This window comes from Humulus lupulus, chromosome 2 (assembly GCF_963169125.1).
Source record: "Humulus lupulus chromosome 2, drHumLupu1.1, whole genome shotgun sequence".
In the NCBI taxonomy this organism is placed as follows: Eukaryota; Viridiplantae; Streptophyta; class Magnoliopsida; order Rosales; family Cannabaceae; genus Humulus; species Humulus lupulus.
In genome coordinates, this window is record NC_084794.1 from 132,443,002 (window position 1) to 132,466,954 (window position 23,953).

Genomic DNA, 23,953 nt, shown 5'->3' on the forward strand with positions numbered 1-23,953 from the left:
ACGACCTCCCGAAAGCTCAGGCCGTATTTCCAGTCCCACTCAATACACGTCATAACCGATCAACCTTTAAGGCAGGTTTTGCAGAAACCTGAAGCATCGAGGCGTCTGTTGAAGTGGGCAATCGAGCTCAGCCAATTTGAGATACTGTACATACTGCAAACTGCAATAAAAAGCCAGGCCCTGGCTGATTTTGTGGCAGAGTGCACAGGGTTCCGAGAAGATCCTATAGAAGAGTCAGCTCAGGCCTCATGGAAGGTCTTCGTAGATGGATCGTCTAACGAGAACGGCTCCGGGGCTGGAATCATATTGATATCCCTAGAGGGACATCGATTCCACTCGGTGTTACGATTCAGATTCAAAGCTTCCAACAACGAGGCCGAATACGAAGCTTTACTGACTGGGCTAAGGGTGGCTTAGGAGCTGAGGGCCAGCTCCGTCCAGTGTTACAGCGATTCCCAGCTTGTGGTAAACCAAGTGTTAGGGGAATACCAAGCACGGGGAACCAAGATGGCTGCTTACCTGGCCAAGGTAAAGAAAGAACTATCCGCATTTGAGCGCGGCTCAATCGAGCAGATACCTCGGGAGCAGAATGCCAACGCAGACGCCCTGGCAAAGCTCGCTACCTCTGGCGAGGCGGAGACTCTGGGGCTGGTGCCGGTAGAGTTCTTGGAAAGACCAAGCCTAGAGGAAGTCGGGGCGGAGGTTGAGATGATTAACGCTAGACTGACTTAGATGACTCCCATCCTCAAGTATCTCACAGCAGGAAAGTTACTCGAGGAGCAAAATGATGCAAGGCGGGTACTTTACTAGGCTCCAAGGTATATAGTGATAGATGGGATATTATACCGGTGTGGACACTCTTTACCTTTCCTACGGTGTGTTCTGCCAAACGAGGCAAAGACCATTTTGCAGGAGGTGCACGATGGTTTTTGCGAAGATCACACTGGGGGGCAAAGCCTGGCCCTGAAGATACTAAGGTAGGGGTATTATTGGCCCACTCTGTCAAAGGACTCGATCTCCTACGTCAAAAAGTGTGACAAGTGCCAGCGATTCGCCATAATTTCCCGGGCTCCCCCGGTCAAGTTGAAGATGATCTCGTCCCCATGGCCGTTCGCGGTCTGGGGTATTGACCTGGTTGGTGCCCTCCCTACTGGAAAGGTAGGAGTTCGCTACGCGGTGGTGGCTATCGACTACTTCACCAAGTGGGAAGAAGCAGAACCCCTGGCGACGATCACTTCAAAGAGAGTCCTCGACTTCGTGGTCAAGAGTATTATCTGCCGATTCGGGCTGCCAAAGAAGATCGTGTCGGATAATGGAACTCAGTTTGATAGCGACCTCTTCACTGAATTCTGCGAGAGGCACGACATTGTTAAAAGCTTCTCCTCCGTGGCCTATCCCCAGGCCAATGGGCAGGTCGAGGTTGTCAACAAGACGCTAAAGGCGAGCCTTAAGAAAAGACTGGATGAAGCCAAGGGAGTCTGGCCCGAACAGCTCCCCCAGGTACTGTGGGCATACCGGACCTCACATCGAACGTCGACGAGTCATACTCCTTTCTCCCTAGCTTTCGGGAGCGAGGTAGTCCTTCTTGTCGAAGTAAAGGTAGCCTCGTATAGAGTCCAGGCATTTGACCAAGACCGGAATGACTAACTGCTTTGCGCGTCCCTCGACCTAATTGACGAAAAACGAGAGGCTTCACAGCTGCAGCTCGTGCATTATCAGCAAAAGATCACTCGTTATTTCAACTCAAAGGTCAAGAAACGCATCTTTAGCGTTGGCGACCTGGTACTCAGAAGAGTTTTCCTGGCCGGTAAGGATCCCAAGGACGGAGTGTTGGGACCAAACTGGGAAGGGCCCTATCAAATAACCGAGGTCGTGAAAGAAGGAACCTTCAAGCTAGCTCGGCTTAACGGAGAAGCAGTCCCACGGACTTGGAACGCTATACACTTAAAGAAATATTATCAGTAATATCTTTGTAAGGCTTAGTTAGAAAAGCCATCTTTTGTTTATGATAACTCTACAAAATAGAGTTATTTTACCACTTCTTATGTGCTAATTGTTGCTTAATTCTTGAGTTTTTAATTGATTTATTAAGTTTGTAAGTAATTTTGAATTTAGTAGTCTTATCATGATTTTATATACTTTTGTATGTTTTTATAAGTATTTTGTTGTAAAATGTTGTAGTTAATTATTTGAATTATTATTGTTAAGTTAGTGGTAAAAAAATGTTGTATTATTGAACTTAAATGTAAAATATAAATTAAGTTATAATTAATATTTTCAAAGAATTAAATTGATTTATTTTATAGTTGAAAATATTGTATTATGATTTATTTTATATTTATTTTGTAGGGAATGTATGCTCTTAAAAAGAAAGAAAAATGAAAGACAATATGACATTTTCAAGAAAGCAAAACAAGAAAAATTGTGGCATTTTTGCATTCTCTCTTCAGCCATTTGCCATCTGCCAGGCCCAAACCAACAGAAGCCCACAGTGGGCCCAACTGCTGATGCTCCCATGCCACCAGCTTGCCAACCGAAGCTGCCCAGGCCCGTGCCTTCTCTCCAGCGTTCAACTCCTTCATGCCTGCCAGCTTCAGTGCCCAAGCCTCTCCACGTGGCTGCATCACGCCACCTGTCCCAGCAATCCTCAACACTCAGCATCCCCAACGCCCAGCAGCAACACAACTCCATCACACACCCAAGCGCCCAGCTGCTGCCATTTCCTCCTGGGCCGCCAGCCACCAGCCTGCCCAACGGGCCTGTTCCACTCCAGCCTGTCTGGCCCAACTCTAAGCTGCCTTCAACAGCTCCCAACTCCACAAGCCCAGAAGCTCCATGGCCCAAACCGCCCCAAGACAGCCAAGCTGCCAACATAGCCACCAAAAGACCAAAAAGTCACATTTTTCTTCTTTTCACTCAAATATCAATTTACTCTTCCCTACTTTTTTTTTTACCTAAGTAAACATTCCTAATTCATTTTTTACCCTAGCTTTTCACTAATCTTTTACCCAACCAAACATTTCATCTTTCCAATACTCTTACACTTACTCTATTTATCCTACCACTTCCCAACACAATTAAATTAATCAATTTATTTATTTTAATTTGATTAATTTAATCTCCATATTTTGCCTATAAATAGAGTCTTGTAAGACCACTTGGGGAGCTCTTCTTCATCTTTTCAACCTCTTCCACACTTCATATTTTTCTCTCTTCTTTTCACTATTTTCTCTACCATTTTCATCTTTTGAAGAGCATGTCAAGTATGTTATTTTGTAATTTTTATTTCAATCTAGTTATGAGCTTCTAATTTTTTTCAAAGGTTATTAAGATGATGATGAAGCAAAATATAACTAGATAGTATTTTTTTGTTGTATGTTGATTTCCCATTTGTACAACATTGTTTATGGATTTTTCTATCAAAGATATGCATTTTTCATCTATTATTGATTGTTAAAGCATATTACACTTAGTTCTTCATTATGCAAAAATATGATATTCTTTGATTAAATGTTTTTCATTAAATTGTTCACATTTAATTCTTAGAGCATAAGTATCATATTTTGCCTAAACATAATCTCTTTAATTTTTTGTAGTTTCATTAGGTTGTAACACAACTAATGCTTAGAAATTATATCTTATATAAGTGAAGAAAAATCCTACATTTTTTAAAGTAACTTGTGCTTGAATAGAAAATGTATTTTGAAAAAAAGTATAGTGTGATTTATTTCAACTATATCTAAACTTGGGAATCAATATACTTATAAATACTATTGACCTTGCATTTTGTGGATTCTAATATCTTAATAATCTTATTTTACATATCTCATTTGAAAACCATTTTTCTATGTAATCTTAAATCTTTTTATTACTTGTCTTTTATTTTTCTAAAACAAAATCTCATCAAATATTTGGAACTAGGTTAGAATATTCTTGCTTTGTTTGAAATAGTTTCTTTTGATGTTAGTCAACTCCCATGGGTTCGACCTCGTACTTACATGAACATTATATTCCGAAACGATTCGTGCACTTGCGAGTTTAAATATTAAAACACCCTCTTTTGGGATCAATAGTTTATTAAGTAATAAGAGTTAATCTTTTTGCATTATTGTATATGTTTGTGGATGTAACGTCAAGTAACCACGAAAGACCATTTCCTGATTACTTGGGGGGCATATATCCTGGATATAGCCAGGTCCGAAAACTTAGAAGTTGATTCAAATTGATTGATCGATGTTTTTCTTAAAAAGCACGAGATATCGATAAAGGATTAACGCGAACTAAGTTTTTAAAATCAATATCCTGGAGATAACCAGGCCCGAAAACTTAGAAGTTAGTTCAAATTGATTGATCAATGTTTTTCTTAAAAAGCATGATATATTGATAAAGGATTAACGTGAACTAAGTTTTTAAAATCAATATCCTGGAGATAACCAGGTCCGAAAACTTAGAAGTTAGTTCAAATTGATTGATCGATGTTTTTCTTAAAAAGCACGAGATATCGATAAAGGATTAACACGAACTAAGTTTTTAAAATCAATATCCTGGAGATAACCAGGTCCGAAAACTTAGAAGTTAGTTCAAATTGATTGATCGATGTTTTTCTTAAAAAGCACGAGATATCAATAAAGGATTAACGCGAACTAAGTTTTTAAAATCAATATCCTGGAGATAACCAGGTCCTAAAACTTAGAAGTTGATTTAAATTGATTGATCGATGTTTTTCTTAAAAAGCACGAGAGATCAATAAAAGAATAACGCGAACTAAGTTTTTAAAATTAATGTCCTGGGTACAACCAGGTCCTAAAACTTAGAAGTTGATTTAAATTGATTGATCGAGGTTTTTTCTTAAAAATCACGAGATATCGATAAAAGATTAACACGAACTAAGTTTTTAAATTAATGTCCTGGATACAACCAGGTCGTAAGACTTAGAAGTTGGTTCAAATTGATTAACATATGTCTTTTCCTAAAAAGCATGAGATGTCAATCATAACACCAGCAGAAACTAAGTTCTCACCAAATGCATAAGAGAAGCAAAAATAAAGTTAAACCACAAATATATATAAATAGATTAAAATAAATCTAAGGAAATCAATTGTCTTGAGGATAAAAAACCTCGTAATGTAAAGTTACAAATAAAAATAAGAGAAAAGGAAAAAAATCCTAAGCCCCGCCAGGCCGTTCTGATGAAGTCACCCCCTCGGCATCCTGCTCGGTTGCAGTGGAAGTCTCCCCAGTCTCAGAGGGCGCCTCTTTTGAAGGCGGGCTTTGAACTTCTCCAAGAAGGACTCCCACATGTCCGGCCCCAGGAAGGAAAAGTCACCATCCTGGTTGAAGGCCCAGCAATGGTACAGCATGGCCTCCATGGAGGAGCTAGAAGATGCCCTCTCCGCCACCAGGGTGGCCCTGGCCTCTTCAAGTTCAACCTTCGCGGCGTCCAGGGCGACCTTAGTAGCCTCGGCCTCCAGCAGCTTGGCCCGAGATGCCTCCAGGTCGGCTTTCGCAGCAACCGAGGTGGCCTGCGCGACCTTCTCGCTTTCCCGGGCAGTCGCCAGGGCAGCTTTGGCATTCTGCTCCTGTTGTTGAGCGGACGCGAGGGCGGCCTGGTGCTCGCCCTGGATCTCGTCAATCCTGGCCCTGGACCGAGATATGCTCCGGTGGAGAGCCAAAGCTGCCTGCAAGACAAAAAGATAACAAGGCAAGTGCCTTAGAAAAAAAAACAACATAAAGAACCAGTGGTAAAGCAATCCTACCGTGAGGGTCATCCCCAGTGAAGACTCCATCACGTGCTCAGGGCTCCTCGTCTCGATCTCCCGCAAGTCCCTCGAGGTGGCGTTGTAGCAGTGGTCCACCATGTAGGTCGCGGTTTCTTTAACCGTCCCCCTAAAAACCTCCGGGATTTTCTCCAAGGCCTGAGGGTTGACCGGGACGCGCACGCCAGGAGTCGGAGTTGACAAGGTCCTGGTTGTTACCTCCTGTTCCCGATTAGGGACAGGAGGTCACGGGGGAGGTGGAGCCATCTTCTCCACTGCAGGAGGGGGTGGAGGCACTTTCTCTATGGCAGTAGGACCCTAGTTTTTTCCCTTGGCAGGAGACTTGGAAGAAGTCCCAAGGGTTTTCTTGGCCAACTAGAGCCTCTTCACCAAGGGCCCGGACGACCCGGAGGAAGGATTTCTCCCCTGGAACATAAATCGCAGAACATTGTCCCCGGGCTGCGACATCTCCTCGTCTGAAACAAAGACAATGAATCATTAGTATGCATGTAAAAACATTTTGATTACAACACACACAAAAAAAAGAAGCTAAAAGTATGTATTGAAAAAGGTCCTACCCTCCGAGCTAGAGGAGGAATCTATTGTCAAGACCTCCGGCCCCGAAGCTTCTATGGGGGAGTCTAAGATAATGACTTCATGAGTGAGAGGAGGCTCTGGGTTCGGATTCGCCTCAGGACTGGACTCCTCTACATACTGCCTAAGACCTGGAGCTACTACACCCTCCAGAAGGGAGGGCCACGACCTAAGGTTGGTCCCGTACTCCTCAAAGAAGGCCGACCTAAAGGCCAGGGTATTATCTACTACTACAGTACCCCTAGGGCGGCCCATGTCATAACGCAACACTAGCTAGTCAACACACTGGAGTAGAGTGATGTTGCGATCTGGGTTGTTTTGGTGGCGGTGAACGAGTTGGCTGGGGTTAAACCTAGCAAGCCGTAGGTCTGCGGCGGCCCTGTCTAAGTCCCTAAACAAGTAAGGGTTACCTTGGCCGGAGGGGCCGACTGTTGCCCCGGACTGGGTCCGCTCTGCGTTGACCTCCTAGGCGACCTCAAGAGTCCGCTTCCGGCGCACGAGGGGCACCTCGTCCTCCTCGTCCTCATCCGCGGCCTCCTCCTCGGGGATGGGCGCCATCTCGCGAGCTGCGGGGATGGTCCGCGCGGCCTCCTCAAGGCCAGAGTCTGGCCCGGAGAAATCAACTTACACGCCAACATCGTCTCATCAGACACGAGCTGGCGGTAGTCTTTTTCACTTGGGGGGAGCCCCACCAAGGTTTCGTATTGACCCCCAAGGGTCACCGACTTAGCCGTCCTCCCAAAAATAGCTGCACGATAGTTTTCAAGTCAATAACGAATGGAAAGAAACTATTCAGCGACGATCTTGCGAGCTAAAGTTAGAAGGAACTTACGAGGACAGTTGAAGTAATGGTATTCGCAGTTGCGAAACCCCATTGACATAAAGAATTGATCCTTGAAGTCATTAGGGTGGCTGGGCAGCTCGATGACCGTGGCCGAGTTAGGAAAATGGGTCAGGTAGGAGAACCCGTCACCTCGCCCCCGTTGGTTCGGGCTGACTTTGAGGCAGAAAAAGTAGAGGATGTCCGCCGGTGTGGGGACTTCCCATTCCTGCTTCAGGAACAAGTACTTCAACCCCGATAATAGATGGTAGGAGTTAGGGGGAGTTGGAAGGGGGCCAACTTCACGAAATTCAGGAAATCCGCGAAGTACTGGTCTAGGGGGAGAAAGGCCCCAGCCTTGAGGTGTTCGTCGCTCCAGGCCGCGAACTCCTCATCGAGCGGTGCGCAGCTCCGCTCGCCCTCTAGGGGAGGACGGACAACCAGGGCGCCCTTCCCTATCTCGATGTTGTGGGAAAGCATGATTTTATTGACTTTCCCCTGGGTTGTAACCTTTGAGGCAATCTTCTCGGCCTCGAAGAAGGTGTCAGGTCCCACCTCGACCTCCTTCTCCACGGTGGGACCGAAGTGGGGGAGTGGGGAGTCTGTTGCCACCTCTTTCCCCTTGCTGGCCTGCTGGGAGGACGAGCTACCGGCACTCTTCTTAGGCATATTCTTCCTGGGTCCCATCTGGTCGCCTAACGAACAAAGATGAAGAAAGTTTAGAAAAGGCGACCTAAGCATAAGAAAGAATCAAGCACGAAGAATGGTTTCCTTTACACGGGCTGAGGTAATCTCAGCTTGCGACGAGTGAGACCACGTAGTTCTATGAACACGCGCCTATGCTCCCAACGGGTCCCCAATTGCTCGGGATCCGTGTGTCAGGAGGGTCAGGATAGAGTTTTCCTTGGAGGGAAAGTTTCGAAAGGCAAAACCGCCTGTAAAGCGTGGCCCCTAAGCTACCCAGTTTTTGCACCCTAGAAACTTGTTGCCTTCGCCTCTCCAAACAGGCATTTAAAAAGATAACCCAGAAAAATCACCCCAGAATTTTGTCCTATGAGTCATGTTCCTAAGCATTCTATTTCATACGGTCGATACCCCTAGGATAAAAACATACGCACAAAATACCAGCAAAGAAAAACAACCTACAGTATGCGGCTAAGAAGGAAGTTTACCTAAGCAAAGAAAAATGGAAACATTTAAAGCATACAGCAGATAGAGGACTTACAGAAGTTTTTTTTGCAGCATAAAGACTGAAAAGAGCGCAGGAGTTGGAATCCTGGTGGAATCTTTGGAGCCGGAGTCACGAAAGAACCCTCGTGTCTGGAACTTAGGAACGTCTGGAATAATGACCGGAAGAAAAAAAAGGGGTTTGAAACTGAGAAGAGAGAAGAAAGAAGATGAGAAAAAATTTCAAATAAAAAGGTGGCTCATGCGAAAGGTGGCCAACCTTATATATACGTAAAAGGCAAAAGAATGAGGGCCGTTCGATCGTCTTGATGTGGGATACGAGGATCATAACTCGAAAGACGAAACGACGGCCGAAGATAGGCTAGGCCATTTAATGCGGTTCTCGGAAGACGGACCGTCTTCAACCACGATGCTCCACGTATTCGATACCAGTGTAATGGGAGGGACATGAAGAGTCGACAAGGAAGCCTAAAAGCCCCCACTGTGGCCACAGGTGACGTCATATGCCACGAGCAAGGGCTTGGGGGGCAAATGTACGCCCTAAATATCCACGGGTTATTAGCGAGCTGGAAAAGGGTGTAATCCTACTAGCCACGTGGAAGCCACCTACCCAGAGCTGCTGTTATGAGTCTCTACCTCTTTAGCTCGAGGTAGCCAAAGGTTTAGTAAGAACACTCAAAGGCATCGGGTCAGCAGTGAGGACACCACGAGCTGAGACTACATCAAGCTCGAGGTACGACCTGGAGCTGACACGTCCGATCCTTTATAAAGTCCACCACGCAATGTAAACGTGCATATATCAGACATCACGTGTCTACTCCATTCCTGAAATCTTAGACACGTAGCATAAACGTGCGTGTTCAGGCACCCCACGATTGATTTGGGCCATGCGGCCCATTATCCCCCTTACCCATTGATTAGACCACACTTCATTATCAGGATTTAGGAATTAATCATGATTGTCACAGAAGTGACATGATGGGTAAGAAGGTCACGGGATGACCCCCTTTGCCAACACCCAGGTGTCCTCTCCCTATAAATATGGAGACCTTGGGCATTGCAAAGGGTTGGCTTCTAATTTGTAAAGAAACACCCCTATAAGGAATACCAGAGATATATCAATAATATTGACTGGTGGACTAGAGGGATTTTAACATTCGAACCACCTAAAAAGAGTAAACGAGTTATAACCTTCCTTTGAGATTATTCACATATTACGGTTCATCATTTAGCACTAATCCATCCCATTTATTCATATAATTATCTGTTGCTGAAGAACAGCGTCAACAGAACTATTTTGGAAGATGATAATAATATTAGTAGCAAAGCATTCCATGAACTTGTTTCTATGAACAGTACAAGACTTACTAGTCCTTTTTTGATCTGTGGAATAAAAGGTCTACACGAGTTTAAAATTAAGGGCAAAGAAAATGCCATAAAAATAAAAGGCCAACAAGTTAATTTGGAAGAGATTTTGGGCCTCTTAGATAGGTCAACAATTTCAAGTGTATGAGAGGATATAATTGCTTTGTATTGAATATCTGTTGAATATCCAAATCAATAGTCACGAGAGTTGTATTTTGGTTATTAGACCTTATTATTATCTTAATTAAAGTCAATTAATCAAGTATTTGATTGTGGTAGTTCATAGATATTCATGTGATCTCAAGTCACGAAGTCAGTAAGATATTCTTGGACAGATATTAAGTTTTGAAATTTGAGATTATTTGGATATTATTAATATGATTTTTTTACTATAATTTTCTTATTTTTTATTTTAAAATAATAAATAGTGGTCACAAAAAATATTTTTATTTTTTAGTTTATAAAATGAAAATAAAAAATAAACATTCCAAAAAAAAAATATTTACCAAATATGTTTTTTATTTTTTTAAACAAAAAATAGATATAAAAGTTACCAAACACAATTTTATTTTTATTTTTAAAAAATAGAAAACAAAAATAGTTACTGTTGACTGTCTTTTTAGCCAACGACGTAAGAACGTCAAATACGACAAACCTTCAAGAGAATGTAAACGACAATAGACGGTATAAACAAGAAAAGTAAATAACACTCAGGATTTTTATAGTGGTTCAGCCCCGATTGTCGGTAATAGCCTAATCCACTTAGAGTTGTGATTTATAGATCTATACTCAAGATCAGATGGACTGAGCCAACTGAGTTTCTTCAGTACAGATTCTGAAAATACAAGAGTTCTCTCAAATATCAGCATTTTCTCTCTCTAGAATACACAGACCCAATTTTCTCTCTCTAGAAAGAAGAAGCAGAAGAAGAACCCCTCTCTAATCCCATAAGCTCTCTATTTATAGGCTTAGGGTCATACATACGGTATCCCATAGAACCGGGATATTTTATTATATTTATTACATTTAAATTACAAAGAAACATTCAAAATTCGAAATGTAACAAACCCCCCATTTGTGGGAAGAATGAGAGATTCCCGCGTATGTTGTTGAAGCTGTCTTTGGGAATCTTGACTTAGTCTCCTCTAGCTAGTTGATCCACCTCCTATTGACCACTCATGTAAGTGTTGGTCAGATGTGCATGGTGGTAGGACATGTTTTTGTGGGTTGAACGTGCATGGTGGTAGGACATGCACTTCTCTCCTCTAACATGGCACTCTCCTCTAGCATGCCATGTTCCTCCTTGAACCAATCTCCTTGGCTTCTCCTCGGACCAAGGTGGTCCGAGGCAACCTCCTTGGCACCTCACCTCGGGTGAGTCCGAGCTTACCTCCTCCAATCAAGGTCCGATCGGACCTTGTGGCCTTCTCCTCAGACCAAGGTGGTCCGAGGCATCCTCCTTGACATTTTACCTTGGACAAGTTCAAGGCATTCTCCTTTAGCATCTCCCAAGCATGTCCGATCGGGCATTGTGTAGGCTCTTCTTGTCAAAATCTAAGTCCCCATCCTTGGGGTCACCTAAGTCCACTCTCTTGAGTTCTCCTCGGATGCACCTTCCTTAGCTCTCCTAGGATGCACTCCTCTTAGCCTCCTAGGATGCACTCTCCTTAGCCTCCTAGGATGCATTCTCCTTAGCCTCCTAAGATGCACTCTCCTTAGCTTTCCTAGGATGCATTCTCCAATTTTTGGGTATAACAGTTACCAAACGCATTTTTATTTTATAAAAATAAAAAACCATAAAACAAAAATATATTTTTATTTTTGAGTTTAAAAATTTAAAAACAAAAATTTTACCAAACGCAACCATTGTTTGTTTTGAAAGCATATTGTGTAAGAGTAATTTCTTGTATCTTGAGTGCTTAGAAAGAGTGCCAAGACGAGGGGTTCTCGCACAGTGTTCTTCGGGAGAAGATGAAGGGAGATCATATGCACAAGTTACACAAAAACGATTGGTGCTCGCTAAACGAGATTAGTGGAGAAGACAACACATAATTACAATCAAATAGGGAGTCTTTTATTGTTAAATTACTGTTTGTGTTTGTTTTGTGACACTTTACTAATAAGTTTAATTTTCACGCCTCATGGACTAGGTATATCCTAATCACATTAAAAACGTTCTTGTGTTCATTTACGATTTTGCCTCACTCAAAAACTGATAATTACATAAATATTTAATTCATTAAATCAATAAATGAAATATTTCTTCTATATAATAAATGTGTTGATAAATGAAATTTTTAGTTTTAACAGTTTTTTTATTTTTTTAATATTAACTTTAACGGAATATTTTTATATTTAACCGAATATTCTTACATTTAACAATAATTTGTAAACACTTAAACTTAAATAAAATAAAATAAATAATTAAAAAAACAAAATAAGATATTTTTGAGATATTTTACAATGATAATTATTTAAAAATAATAAATAATTAAACAAATTAAAATAAGATATTTTTGAGATATTTTACAATGATAATTATTTAAAAATAATAAATAATTAAACAAATTAAAATATGATATTTTTTGAAATATTTTACAATGATAATTATTTAAAAATAATAAAATCATACGTGTTATACCCAAAAATTGGAGAATGCATCCTAGGAGGCTAAGGAGAATGCATCTAGGAGAGTGCCTCCTAGGAGAGCTAAGGGGAGTGGTCCTAGGAGACTCCAAGGAGGATGTGGTCCTAGGAGACCCCAAGGAGGGTGTGGTCCTAGGAGACCCCAAGGGTGTGTAGGAGGCAAGCCTCCCAAGGTTTTCTAAGTGTTGGCTCGAACGTGTCCAAGGTAAATAGCTAAGGAGGAGGAGTCTCATGCAAGAGAATGAAGACTTAGACTTTCATAAGGAAAGTCTATACAATGTTCGATCGGACATGTTTGGGAGATGCTAAAGAAGGTTGCCTCAATGTTGTCCAAGGTGAGGTTGCCTCAATGTTGTCCAAGGTGAGGTTCCCTCAATATTGTCCAAGGTGAGGTTCCCTCAATATTGTCCAAGGTGAGGTTCCCTCAAGGTGAGGTTCCCTCAAGGTGAGGTTCCCTCAATATTGTCCAAGGTGAGGTTCCCTCAATGTTGTTCAAGGTGAGGTGCCAAGGAGGTTGCCTCGGACCACCTTAGTCCGAGGAGAAGCCAAGGAGATTGGTTCAAGGAGGAACATGACATGCTAGAGGAGAGTGCATGTTAGAGGAGAGAAGTGCATCTCCTACCACCATGCACGTTCAACCTACCACCATGCACGTTCAACCAGCCCTTGCATGGGTAGCGAGTAGGAGGTGGACCAACTAGCTAGAGGAGACTAAGTCAGATACAACTTCAACAACATGCGCGGGAATCTCTCATTCTTCCCACAAATGAGGAGTTTGTTACATTTTGAATGTTGAATGTTTATTTGTAATATAAATATAATAAATATAGTAAAATATCCCTATTATAAGGGGATATCAGTTGAAGATCCCATCTCTATAAATAGAGAGCTTATGAGATGAGAGAGGGACTTCTTCTGCTTATTCTTTCTAGAGAGATAAAATTGGGTCTGTCTATTCTAGAGAGAGAAAGTGCTGAAATTAGAGAGAATTCTTGTATTTTCACAATTTATACTGAAGAAACTCAGTTGGCATAGTCCATCTGATCTTGAGTATAGATTTATAAATCACAACTCTAAGTGGATTAGGCTATTACCGACAATCGGGGCTGAACCACTATAAAAATCTCCTGTGTTCTCATCTTTTCTTGTTGATACCGTCTGTTGTCGTTTTGATTTCTCTTGAAGGCTTGTCGTATTTGACGTTCTCACGTCGTTGGCTAAAAACACGGTCAACAATACGTTTTACAACTTAAATAAAATTTAATTAAACTTAAACTCACTTATTACAATAATATCATATTAAATATATAATATAATCTACTGTTAATTAGCAACAAATTACTTTTTTTTTAAAAAAACTAGCAAAAAACTTAAATTTAAAATCCACGTATAATATTTTATATCACATTAAACATATAATATATAATATTTTGTTGTCACTCCTAAATTAAAAAACTAGAACAAACATAAATTTAAACAAAAATAAATAAATTATTTAATTAAAATAGAATATTTATTTGAAATTTATATGACATTAATATAAATTTAATAAAAATAATTAATAAATTCTATAAATAAAACTAAACTTATATTGCACGTTACTTGTATATAGTATTATTTATAAATGGGTCAAACAGTTGGTATATGCAGGAGCCAAATTAATTCATGTTATTTAAATATCCTATTTTATATTAATAGTTGATAAAACTTTTAATAGGTAACATAATATTAAAAGAGGCTCAGATTGCAAGAGGTCCTGGCCTGACTCTTGTTGGGAAGAAGCTCGCTAGACCCTCAAGGCTAGGCAGGTTCAGATCTCACTGAATCTTATTTAAAGTGATATTTCCACCATTTTTTGATTGATGATGCGGACCAATCATGATCAACCTTTCCTATCTTAAATAACTATTAGAGATCTATAAATAGCACCCATCGAGACGATTAATTCATTCTCACAGTTACACTTTCTTGTTGTTGATCTCGAGAGAATTCTTGCTGACCTAAGCATTACATTGCATTTGGGCAGATACCATCAAGAAGTTTCATTCATTTCAACACCGTTGAAGACATTGAGGGATTCAATCTTTATAGTTCATTTCCTTGATTCAATCCAAGTGATTTCATTCCATATGCATCATTTAACCCAAACATAGAATGAAATCAGTCAACAACTTTTTGGATCGAACAATTGGGATCGTTTTGTGAGAAATAAATTGTTTTTATCTTTGTTCGGGAATTCAATTAAGGAACACAAAACAGAAAGCAATGGACAAAGTAGAATCAATTACGTCAATGAAGATTCAAAGGAAGAAAAAGCATACAAGACAAATCGTAAGCTCCTAGCTTACATGAAGTTGATCAAGGAAGAGTCAGAAAAATCATAGACCACGCTTGATTTTATCGCAGAAGTGATCCTTGATCCAACAGATGTAGAGATGAAAGTTTTGATAAGCGCACTCTTGCTAGAAGAAGAGAAGGAAAAGCTTAGGGTCTGATTGGTTCGCGATTAAAAAATTGTATTTTTGAAAACTGAGATTCTGAAATGAAAACATGAATTTAGTAACTGAAAACATGTTTCTGAAAATGTGATTGGTTTAATGTCAGTAAACTCTTTTTGAGTTTTAAAAAACTAAATCTGTGATTGGTATTAAATTTGAAAATATAACAGAAACTGAATATGTGATTAGTTCAGTTGAATCTGAATATTATTTTAATTTTATATACATATGTTGTATAATATTAAATTTTGATTTATCAATAGATTTAATTAAGTAAAATTTAATTATATTGATAAATTAAAATTTAATAATAGTGCATTGATAAAATTCATAACAATATTGCATTGTCATTAATTTTGATTTTTTTTTTCAAAATTAAAGTTACATTTTTTTAATTAACTAAACGTTGTTGTTATAACTAAGCCACATTTGTCCAACAATGTCATCTCTAACATTTCCCATCTGAGCCATATAAGCTTGACTAAAATTAATCTCTGGTGCCTCAGAAATTCCTGCTTCATCTCATTCTTGTTGGTTTTCTATTATTGTATTAGATTGGCTTTCAGTTCCTTCAATATCTTCAACAAGTGTGGCATCAACTGGATATTGTTCAAACATTCTATCATTAATAGAATGCATTTTGATCAAGTTGTGGATAGCACAACATGCTATTGGTATTCGACGTTGCTTTCCAAGAAAGTATGGAGGCATTGACTTCAAAATTGGAAACCTGACTTTTAGAAGTCCAAAACAACGTTCAATCACATTACGCAATGATGAGTGCCTATAATTGAATAACTCCATCGCACCTCTAGGATGGTTCCCTCTTCCTCTAAAGCGACGCAAGTGATAACATTCACCACGATATGGTGCTAGAAATCCAGACATATTTGGATAGCCAGAATCAATAACATAGTATTTACCTATATTAAAATCACTTATTATTAATAAGGGAATGTGAAAGAAAATTATAAAGACAAGTGTAATTTAAGACCTGGTGGTGGCATAGGAAAGTTATCATCTTTTCTAATTGCATCAAGAAGCACTCGAGAGTCATTGGTTGTTCCTTCCCATCCAGCATAGACATAAGTAAACATCATATTAAAGGAGCATGTAGCCATTACATTTTGTGTTACATCTACTTTTCTTCCTCTATATGCAAGTTGTTTTAGAGCTGGTGCAACTGCACTTACATGAGTACCATCAATTGCTCCAACACAATCCTACAGAACAAATTAGATAAATCATTACCAACTTCAATTAAATTGATATGAATTATAACTAGTATTTTATTAAAATTAATAAATAAAACTTACCTTAAACCATGGGAAATACTTCAGATTATTTTGAATTTCTGCTTGCATAGTGTTAAAGTGAAGAGGCCTTATTACTTAATTTCCTAAATAACACAATGCATCTAGCACTCTGCCAAACTGACGACAAACAGTTTCTACCGAATGTTGATATCTTTCGGCCACAGTCCTAACTTGTTGGTTGTGTGTTACTATCCATAGAAACATGACAACAACTTCTTCAACACTAATTACCCTGCCATGTTCTATAACTTCTATTTCAACTAATCGACGATATAAAGATCTAAAAGTATTGATGTCCATTCTAATTGTGTAAAACAATCTATCAGGATGTCCATTTAGCAGCTCAAGTAAATATTGATGTCCAGACATATCTGAAGTGCGTAGTGGTCGTCTAATCAGTTGAGATTTTTGCATCTCATGTATTCGATTAGCCATGAGAACTTGACCAATTAATTCCTCGCTTGATGAAGAAGAAGTATCACCAAATAATATTTCAAACTCCTCATCCGAATCATCCATCTTAGGTACCTAATCATGAAAATAATAAAAGTTCAATCATGACAATAAACACCAAGTCAAGTTCATTAGAGATTATCTAAGAAAATGTAAACTTCATGGTTTAGTAGTTCATAATAGACAAAGTCATAATAAATAAATGTTGTGTAAATTCGATACGCAAGTGCACGTAATCGTAACAAGTAATAAAGAGTAAGTGAGATCGTTCCCACGAGGATTGTATACTAAGTACCCAAACTTAATTCCTATTTCTATTTGGCTAACGATAATTGAATCACAAGAATTAACTAAAATTGTAAAACAAAAATCTAAAATTAACTTCAATAACTGAAAATAAATAATGTTACGAAAATTCAATGGATTAAAAACTAGGGCAATTAATTTCATCAACCATCCTCTTTAATTTTCCTTAACACAAATCTTACTATTCAATTCTTCTCTTGTGATAGCAGGTCAACAATAATAACTTATATTCGTACTAAGATATACAAGTCTCAATCTTATGCAAATTTTCTACATCTCTGTGATAAATAAACATAAGTTAGGCATTAAGATTAACAACCCTAAAACTACACAGATCACACAGGTACTCTCGTCCTAATATGAAATCTATGTTTATTCAATTACAGCATATTCAATTCTCACTTTTCAGATTTCGAATCAAAATCATATATTTCATATTAATGGTGATCAATCATTCACAAGCATTAGAATCAAATTGAATAAATCACAAGATAAAATTGAAATCATAAAACTTGCATTAATTTAAAATAAAGATTCAGGAGAATCCATTAAAACCCTAGACTAATAGTTTAGTTCATGATTAAATCCATAATAACCATAGAAGAAAGTAAAAGCATCCAAAATACAGAAATTCAAAGTAGAAAAGAAGAAAACTGTGATGAATTCTTCAAATCCGCTCGCAATCCTCTACAATGTGCCTTCAGCCGTCTCCTTAGGTCAATCCCCCCTCTAAAAACGTCATTAAGAAAGCTTTTATAATCCCTAATTAATTATGTGCAAAAGGACAAAATTGCCCTTGAAAAATGCCCTAAATTCGGCTTTCGTACGGACTGGCGCCGCAGCGCTGCTCAATAGAGCCGCGGCTCAAGTGCAATTCGCGATCAACATTTCCTCTCTGACTTCAAGTAGCGCCGCGGCCCCAGTTGATAGAGCCGCGACTCAAATTGCCTTTTAACTGCTGCCTTCTCTGTAACTCTCAAGGCCGCGGCGCTAGTGCATAGAGCTGCGGCTCAAATTGCATTTTTTCACCAAATCTTCAATTTGACCCCCGATTTCACTAACTTCCATTCCTTAGCCCGTTTAACACCTTCTCTTCAAGAATTAAGCAATTTTCCTTCAATTTCAAACTTTTTCCTTCATAACCACACTGAATCCTGAAAACACAATAAAAACCGGCATAATATCGCACAAAACCAAATAAAAGATTAAAATTGCCTCTTAAAACATGTCATAAAACCATACCTAAACTATTCCTAACAATAAACAATATTAAATCACTCCAACAATGAATCAAGATAAGCATGTCGACACTCCTCATTCATTCTCATGAATATTCCGCGCCATTCCGCGCTACAAACTCATTCAACACTTTGAGGTATATTTTGTTATCCAGATCTGGAATACCATCAAGAATGTTTTGACAATCTTCCACATTGTAAGTATTAGTGACATTGCTGGTTTCCTCGCTAATTTTTCTTTCTCTCGATTCATAATACTTACGCATAGTCTCACTCCGTGCTAATGATGCCTCAGTCTTAGTAGAAATACTTTTTGCAAGTTCTTCCATCACTTGGTCGAAGGTAGAATTAGCCCCTTTGTTCTTTTCTCTTTTGGTTTTGGTGCATCTGGTGGAGCAGAAGTAGCTCGACGACGTACACCAGTAACTTCTTCTTCCTCTCCATAATTATCACCATCAAATTCTAAATCAACATCAACATGTGCTCCAGTGCCAAAAAAAATGACGCTCTTGCTGCCGCTCCTCAACTGAAGAAGGTGGAAGTTGAGTGGAGGCATAACTCATACCACCAGTGGCTGTTGTATTATTGAATATTTCTCCAAGCATCTCATAATTTTGCAATCCTTTTTTTTTTTGAAATCTCTTCGCATTTGGATATTTCTACAAAAATCCAAAAACACACAACATTACTACATAACATGAATTTAGAATAATCAAGTAATCAACAACACAAGTATAGTATAAGTCTATTACCTTTAGATAAGTGTCCCATACTTCATCACTTGTTGTAACAATATTTGTTTGAGGATCCCATCCCATACCAGTTTGTTCCAAAAGATAGAAAATTCTTGATGTGCCTTTCTCAACCGATTGAATTTGGATTTCAATTGAGGCATTTTATATCTCTTTCCAAAAGAATTAAATATGTAATTTTCCATTTTTAGCCATTATTTTTTGTCCAAGGTTGTTTTTTGTAATCCTTTTTTGGCCTCTTCATACAGAAGACCAATAAAATGTGATTCAATAGCCTCAGGCCACGAAGCATGATCGTCAATGTCTACATTCTTCGCATCCATCTAATCATAATTTTAACTATCACAATCTATGTCTTCATAAATAATGCTTATTTTAAATTTATTAGCCCAAGTTTTCAAAATCAAACATTCAAATCAAAGAATTCCAAGATGTAAAGAAAGTAGAGAGAGTGCGATAAAGAGCTCACCTCAGATATTGCAGATTGAGAACAAAGGGACTATAATGGTTCACTACCAAGCTTGTTCTCTGCATTCCAACATACAACCATCAAAAAGTCAATTTTAACATAAATATTTAATAAAGAAATAATCATGCAAAGAAGATTTTCTTTGTGTTGCAATAAAAATCTAGGCACAAACTCATACAAGTCCAAGAGTTGAGTTAGCTCACAATCATTGGATCAAAAGCCTACCAAATCAGAATATAAGGCAAGAGAGAGCTTTTAGACTTGCATTTAATGTTTTAACTGAGAATTAAAATATGCACACATGTATACAAAAATGGTGAAGAAAACGTTGTTCAACTGATTATTAAACATTAAGCCTACAATGAAATGAAAGACTTTCAACATGAGAAAATTAGAGAAAAGTATAGAATCAAAAGAAACAAAAAAGCACTAGAGCTTTTGGATTAAAGTGTAACATTAAAATTACTCAAGTTGATATTGAGCCATAGTGATTTAAAGCATATAAATTTCTATTCTATATTCTATACATTATGTCTCTAAGGCATTTCCCCAAACATGTGGAGTGCACTGTTTCTTTCTTCTTAAACCAGAAGCATTGTTGCATAAAATTACTCCAAAAAATTCCAACTAAAATGAGCAGTACTAAATGTAGAATCCAATTGACATTATTCCAAAATATAAAAAATAAGAAGAAAACTCAGCATTTGATGCAACACATACTACAATCTTCTAATTATACATCTTTCAAGACATAAAGAAGCAAACTAGAATAACATCTTCCAAAGGATGTGCCCGTTGATGACTGCAAGATTACTTGATTGAGCTTTTTTAGGAATGTTCTGTTTCTGTTTGTGTTTTCTCTTTCTTTTGCTAGACTATTTCTGTTTATTTTCTTTTCGGTTCCTCCTCTAGAAGGTGTTGTAGTGATACAGAAATATCAACAGAGCAAAACAATAAATAAAAAGTCAAACTTTATCATTATAAAAACTCAACAATAAAATAAAATTCAATTAACGAATAACAGAACAATTAAAAATATTCACAGAATTACAAATTTTCTTTTTTTTTTTCTTCATCAATTCTAAACCAAAAAGAACAGTATTTTCTTTTTTTAATATTGTTTGCTGGATAATAGATCAAGCAGAAAAAGAATAAACTCTAGAGTAAAGCTCTCCCTACCACCTTAGTCCCCAATATGGTAACTGTACAGAGCCACCATCGCCGCTCCCTTCACTGCTAAAATCGTCAATTCGGTGTCGGAGAAGAAAGGATGGAAATATAAATCCCACGTCAATATTTGGGTTCCAATCACGTGACTCAACTAGAATGGAAAGGCAGAAACAATAATGATAAACTCTCAAACATATATATATATATATATAAACATTGAAACCAGTTTTAGAGATACCTTTTTATGTGGCTGATGGTAGATGTGGAGTTGGAGTGGATCAGGTGCTGTTAGGAGGGGCAACGAATCACCATTGATGGGAGAGAGATGAAGAAGCTCTGTCTTTCGCTAATGGTGGAGGGGAGAAGAGATGGATTTTGTTTTTAGGGTTTTTAGGTTGAAATTTCACAAAACGAAGAAAACGAGATTTATTCGTTTTCTATTTCCAAATATAGATTTGGATCTGGTTTTCATAAACTAGCTACCAATCAATTATTTTCATGGCCCCACAAATTTTTAGTTTTCTAATTCATAAAGTTGTATCCAAATTCTATACCAATCATACCCTTACCAACTCTTAAGAAAGAATTCCAAAACATTCCCATGGAGCCCGAAAGACATGCTAGGCATTGATCTGTTCGTGATGACATAGAAGCTAAATCTGGATTCTAGATTGCAATATGTCAAGCAAAAAATGGAGGAATTTTGCTCTGTAGATCAATCAGGTGATTATTGATGACATACAACATGTTAGGGTTGGTACCCTAAAAGCATGTAATAAGACATTTTGTTTGGAATTAAATAAAAGTATATTTTCTTTACAATTGAATTTTTGAATTATTATTGAATAATTATTATAAATATCAGAAAAATCCATATTCATTGATAAGAGTATGATCTTATATGAGTACGAGAGAATTAAGATCATAGATAATAAATAAAATTTTCAGCAATATATTAAAATATGAAATATTTAATCAATGGTTGCTAGTATAGTTTACTAAGAATTTTTATTAATGCATGCGATCTAGATCCGAATCGCTGATGTGACTAGACATCTTAGAAAATGTACTTTATATAATCATATTATATATGACTAGATCGTTGTGGATTAATTTATCTATACACATATTGTTTTCCATAAAGATTTAATTTATATCAAAATGATGATCATATGTAGATCATTTTGAATCTTGAGTGGTCATGAACTCAAGTTCATGTCCGTTGGGTCTTTTGATTCAATCGTTAAGGTCTATTAGAATAATGGTGCTAGTGAATTTTGTTTTGGAAATCCAATAGTATGAATGGCTGGGAACTGTAGGTTCTTAATATCTTTCGTCTAGATGCATGCCTCCTATTTTCATATACAAGATATAAAATAGAAAATACCAAAGCATGCTAACATATTAATTATCATGTAAATACTCAAAAAAAGACATAAAATACTTACAAAGTGTGTAGCGGAACAATATCTCGTTCCTTTAGATTCTCTATCCTCTAATCCTTTCTGAATGCAGGGAATTCTCAAGAATCTAAACCGCTTAGACTATACCAAAGTCTTCCAAGCCTTTCTCTAAATCAAGTCTAACAAAGAGTGAGTTAGCTCTCAACACATGAAATAAAATTATAGAGGAAAGAGCAAGAGAGTGGGCTGCCAAGAAGGAGATAGACTCTCTAGATTCACTTACCCAAAATGAAACAACACAGTTTTAGTCTTTTAAAATCCTAGATATTGCATTCCTTATATATGAAACTTAATGAGGTTTATTTTAATTAAATTGATTAAAATAATAAACAAAAAACATGAGCCTTGGGTGCCCCACACATGTACTTGTGCCCAATCTCTTTATCTTGAATTTAAATCCCAATATGGCCTAAATTCAAAGCATTTTATTTATTTATCTTTTAATTAATTAATTAAATAAATAATTAAATCCTTATTCAAAGTAACTAATTATAATTTGAAACTTAATTTAATATTATTTTATTTTATATTGACACCAATTTGTCAATATTAATAAATTTGTCCAAAATATCTCTTTTATTCCCAATTCTTAATAGTTGATACATGTAAATATCATTAAAGTGACCTAGTCAATTTGATATTTATAATTGATAATTAGATCAATTGTTTGAGACAAGTAAACTTGATTTGATAAGAGACGACATGAGGACCATGGATCCATAAATACAAGCTTCAAGAAATTCATGTGAATTTATTTATTAATTCCTCATGACTCTACTATAGATTCAGAATTGAACTCTTGAATTCATAGAACGATATTACTCGCATAAAGTCGCTATCCATCGTTATAATCACTACCATCAGTCAATCCTCTATCGATGACTTACAAATGAGCTGGGTGCAAATGTATCATTTTACCTCTCATTAGTACTATATCCTTAACTCTACTAAGTCCCTTATAAATGATAAATTCGTGAACTTAATCACATATATGAGTGCTTAATCATTTAACCATCTGGACTAAGCTATTAAGAAAGTCATATTTTCAATTCTTTTATAGAAGCTATAGATTTCATATCTATGATACATACTCTCATTAAATTATACTAATGAACCTCCAAGATGTAAGTATAGGCTATGTTGTAGGGTAAGCTTTTAACGAACAATTAAAAAATTCACACATTATAATTAATAGAAATATTATCACTCAGATTTTAGAACTTTTTGACCTATGATCAACGTTGTGACTCTGATTAGATTCAATAATAGTGATACTTATAATCAATGTCGGTCCTAGTCCAATGTAAAAAAATACATTCGATCTTATCTACTTAGCCAATGTCATGGACAAGACATCACACCTAGTGTATTAGTAGATCATATCATAGATTAACAAAATAATGAAAATATAGGACTAATTCTTTTGAAGATATAATTACACTTATAATCTACTATGACCTAGTCTCTATAAGTGTAACTTTTTTTTTATATGTTTGAGATTTTATATATGTTTGTATTAAACAAATAATCATGTAATAAAACAAGCAAGCAATGCAATTTGATAAACAAAATAATTTCTACTTCTTTATTGATAATCAAAAGTGTCACATCAGAAATGTGGTTTTATAAGGGTATAAAACCCAACAAGAGCCTGATTTTATAAGATTGGAATCCAAGCTTTCCCTAAGAGATTGAATATTGGTTCCCTTAAGGGTTAATTTTGGAACTAAATAGTTATTAAGCTCAAATTTATAATATGATTATAAATTAACTGTTCACTAATGAATTAATGATACTTATGGAATAAGAGGTTATTAGAAGGATAAAACGATAATATTGACCAACTCTAATTAACGAACCAATAATTAGAGGAAAAATCTACATGAAGTGATTGTATCAGTGGACAATACGAGACAATT

At 37.3% G+C, this 23,953-nt stretch overlaps 1 protein-coding gene across 1 annotated transcript; it reads right to left on the reverse strand.

Moving 5' to 3' along the window:
• Positions 1 to 15,389: 15,389 nt before the first annotated feature.
• Positions 15,390 to 16,231, reverse strand: LOC133814735 (protein ALP1-like). Its single transcript, XM_062247660.1, has 3 exons — positions 16,184 to 16,231; positions 15,862 to 16,090; positions 15,390 to 15,790 (listed from the first exon to the last, which is right to left on the reverse strand). Exons 1-3 carry the CDS (start codon positions 16,229 to 16,231, stop codon positions 15,390 to 15,392), a joined length of 678 nt encoding a protein of 225 aa, XP_062103644.1.
• Positions 16,232 to 23,953: the final 7,722 nt, after the last annotated feature.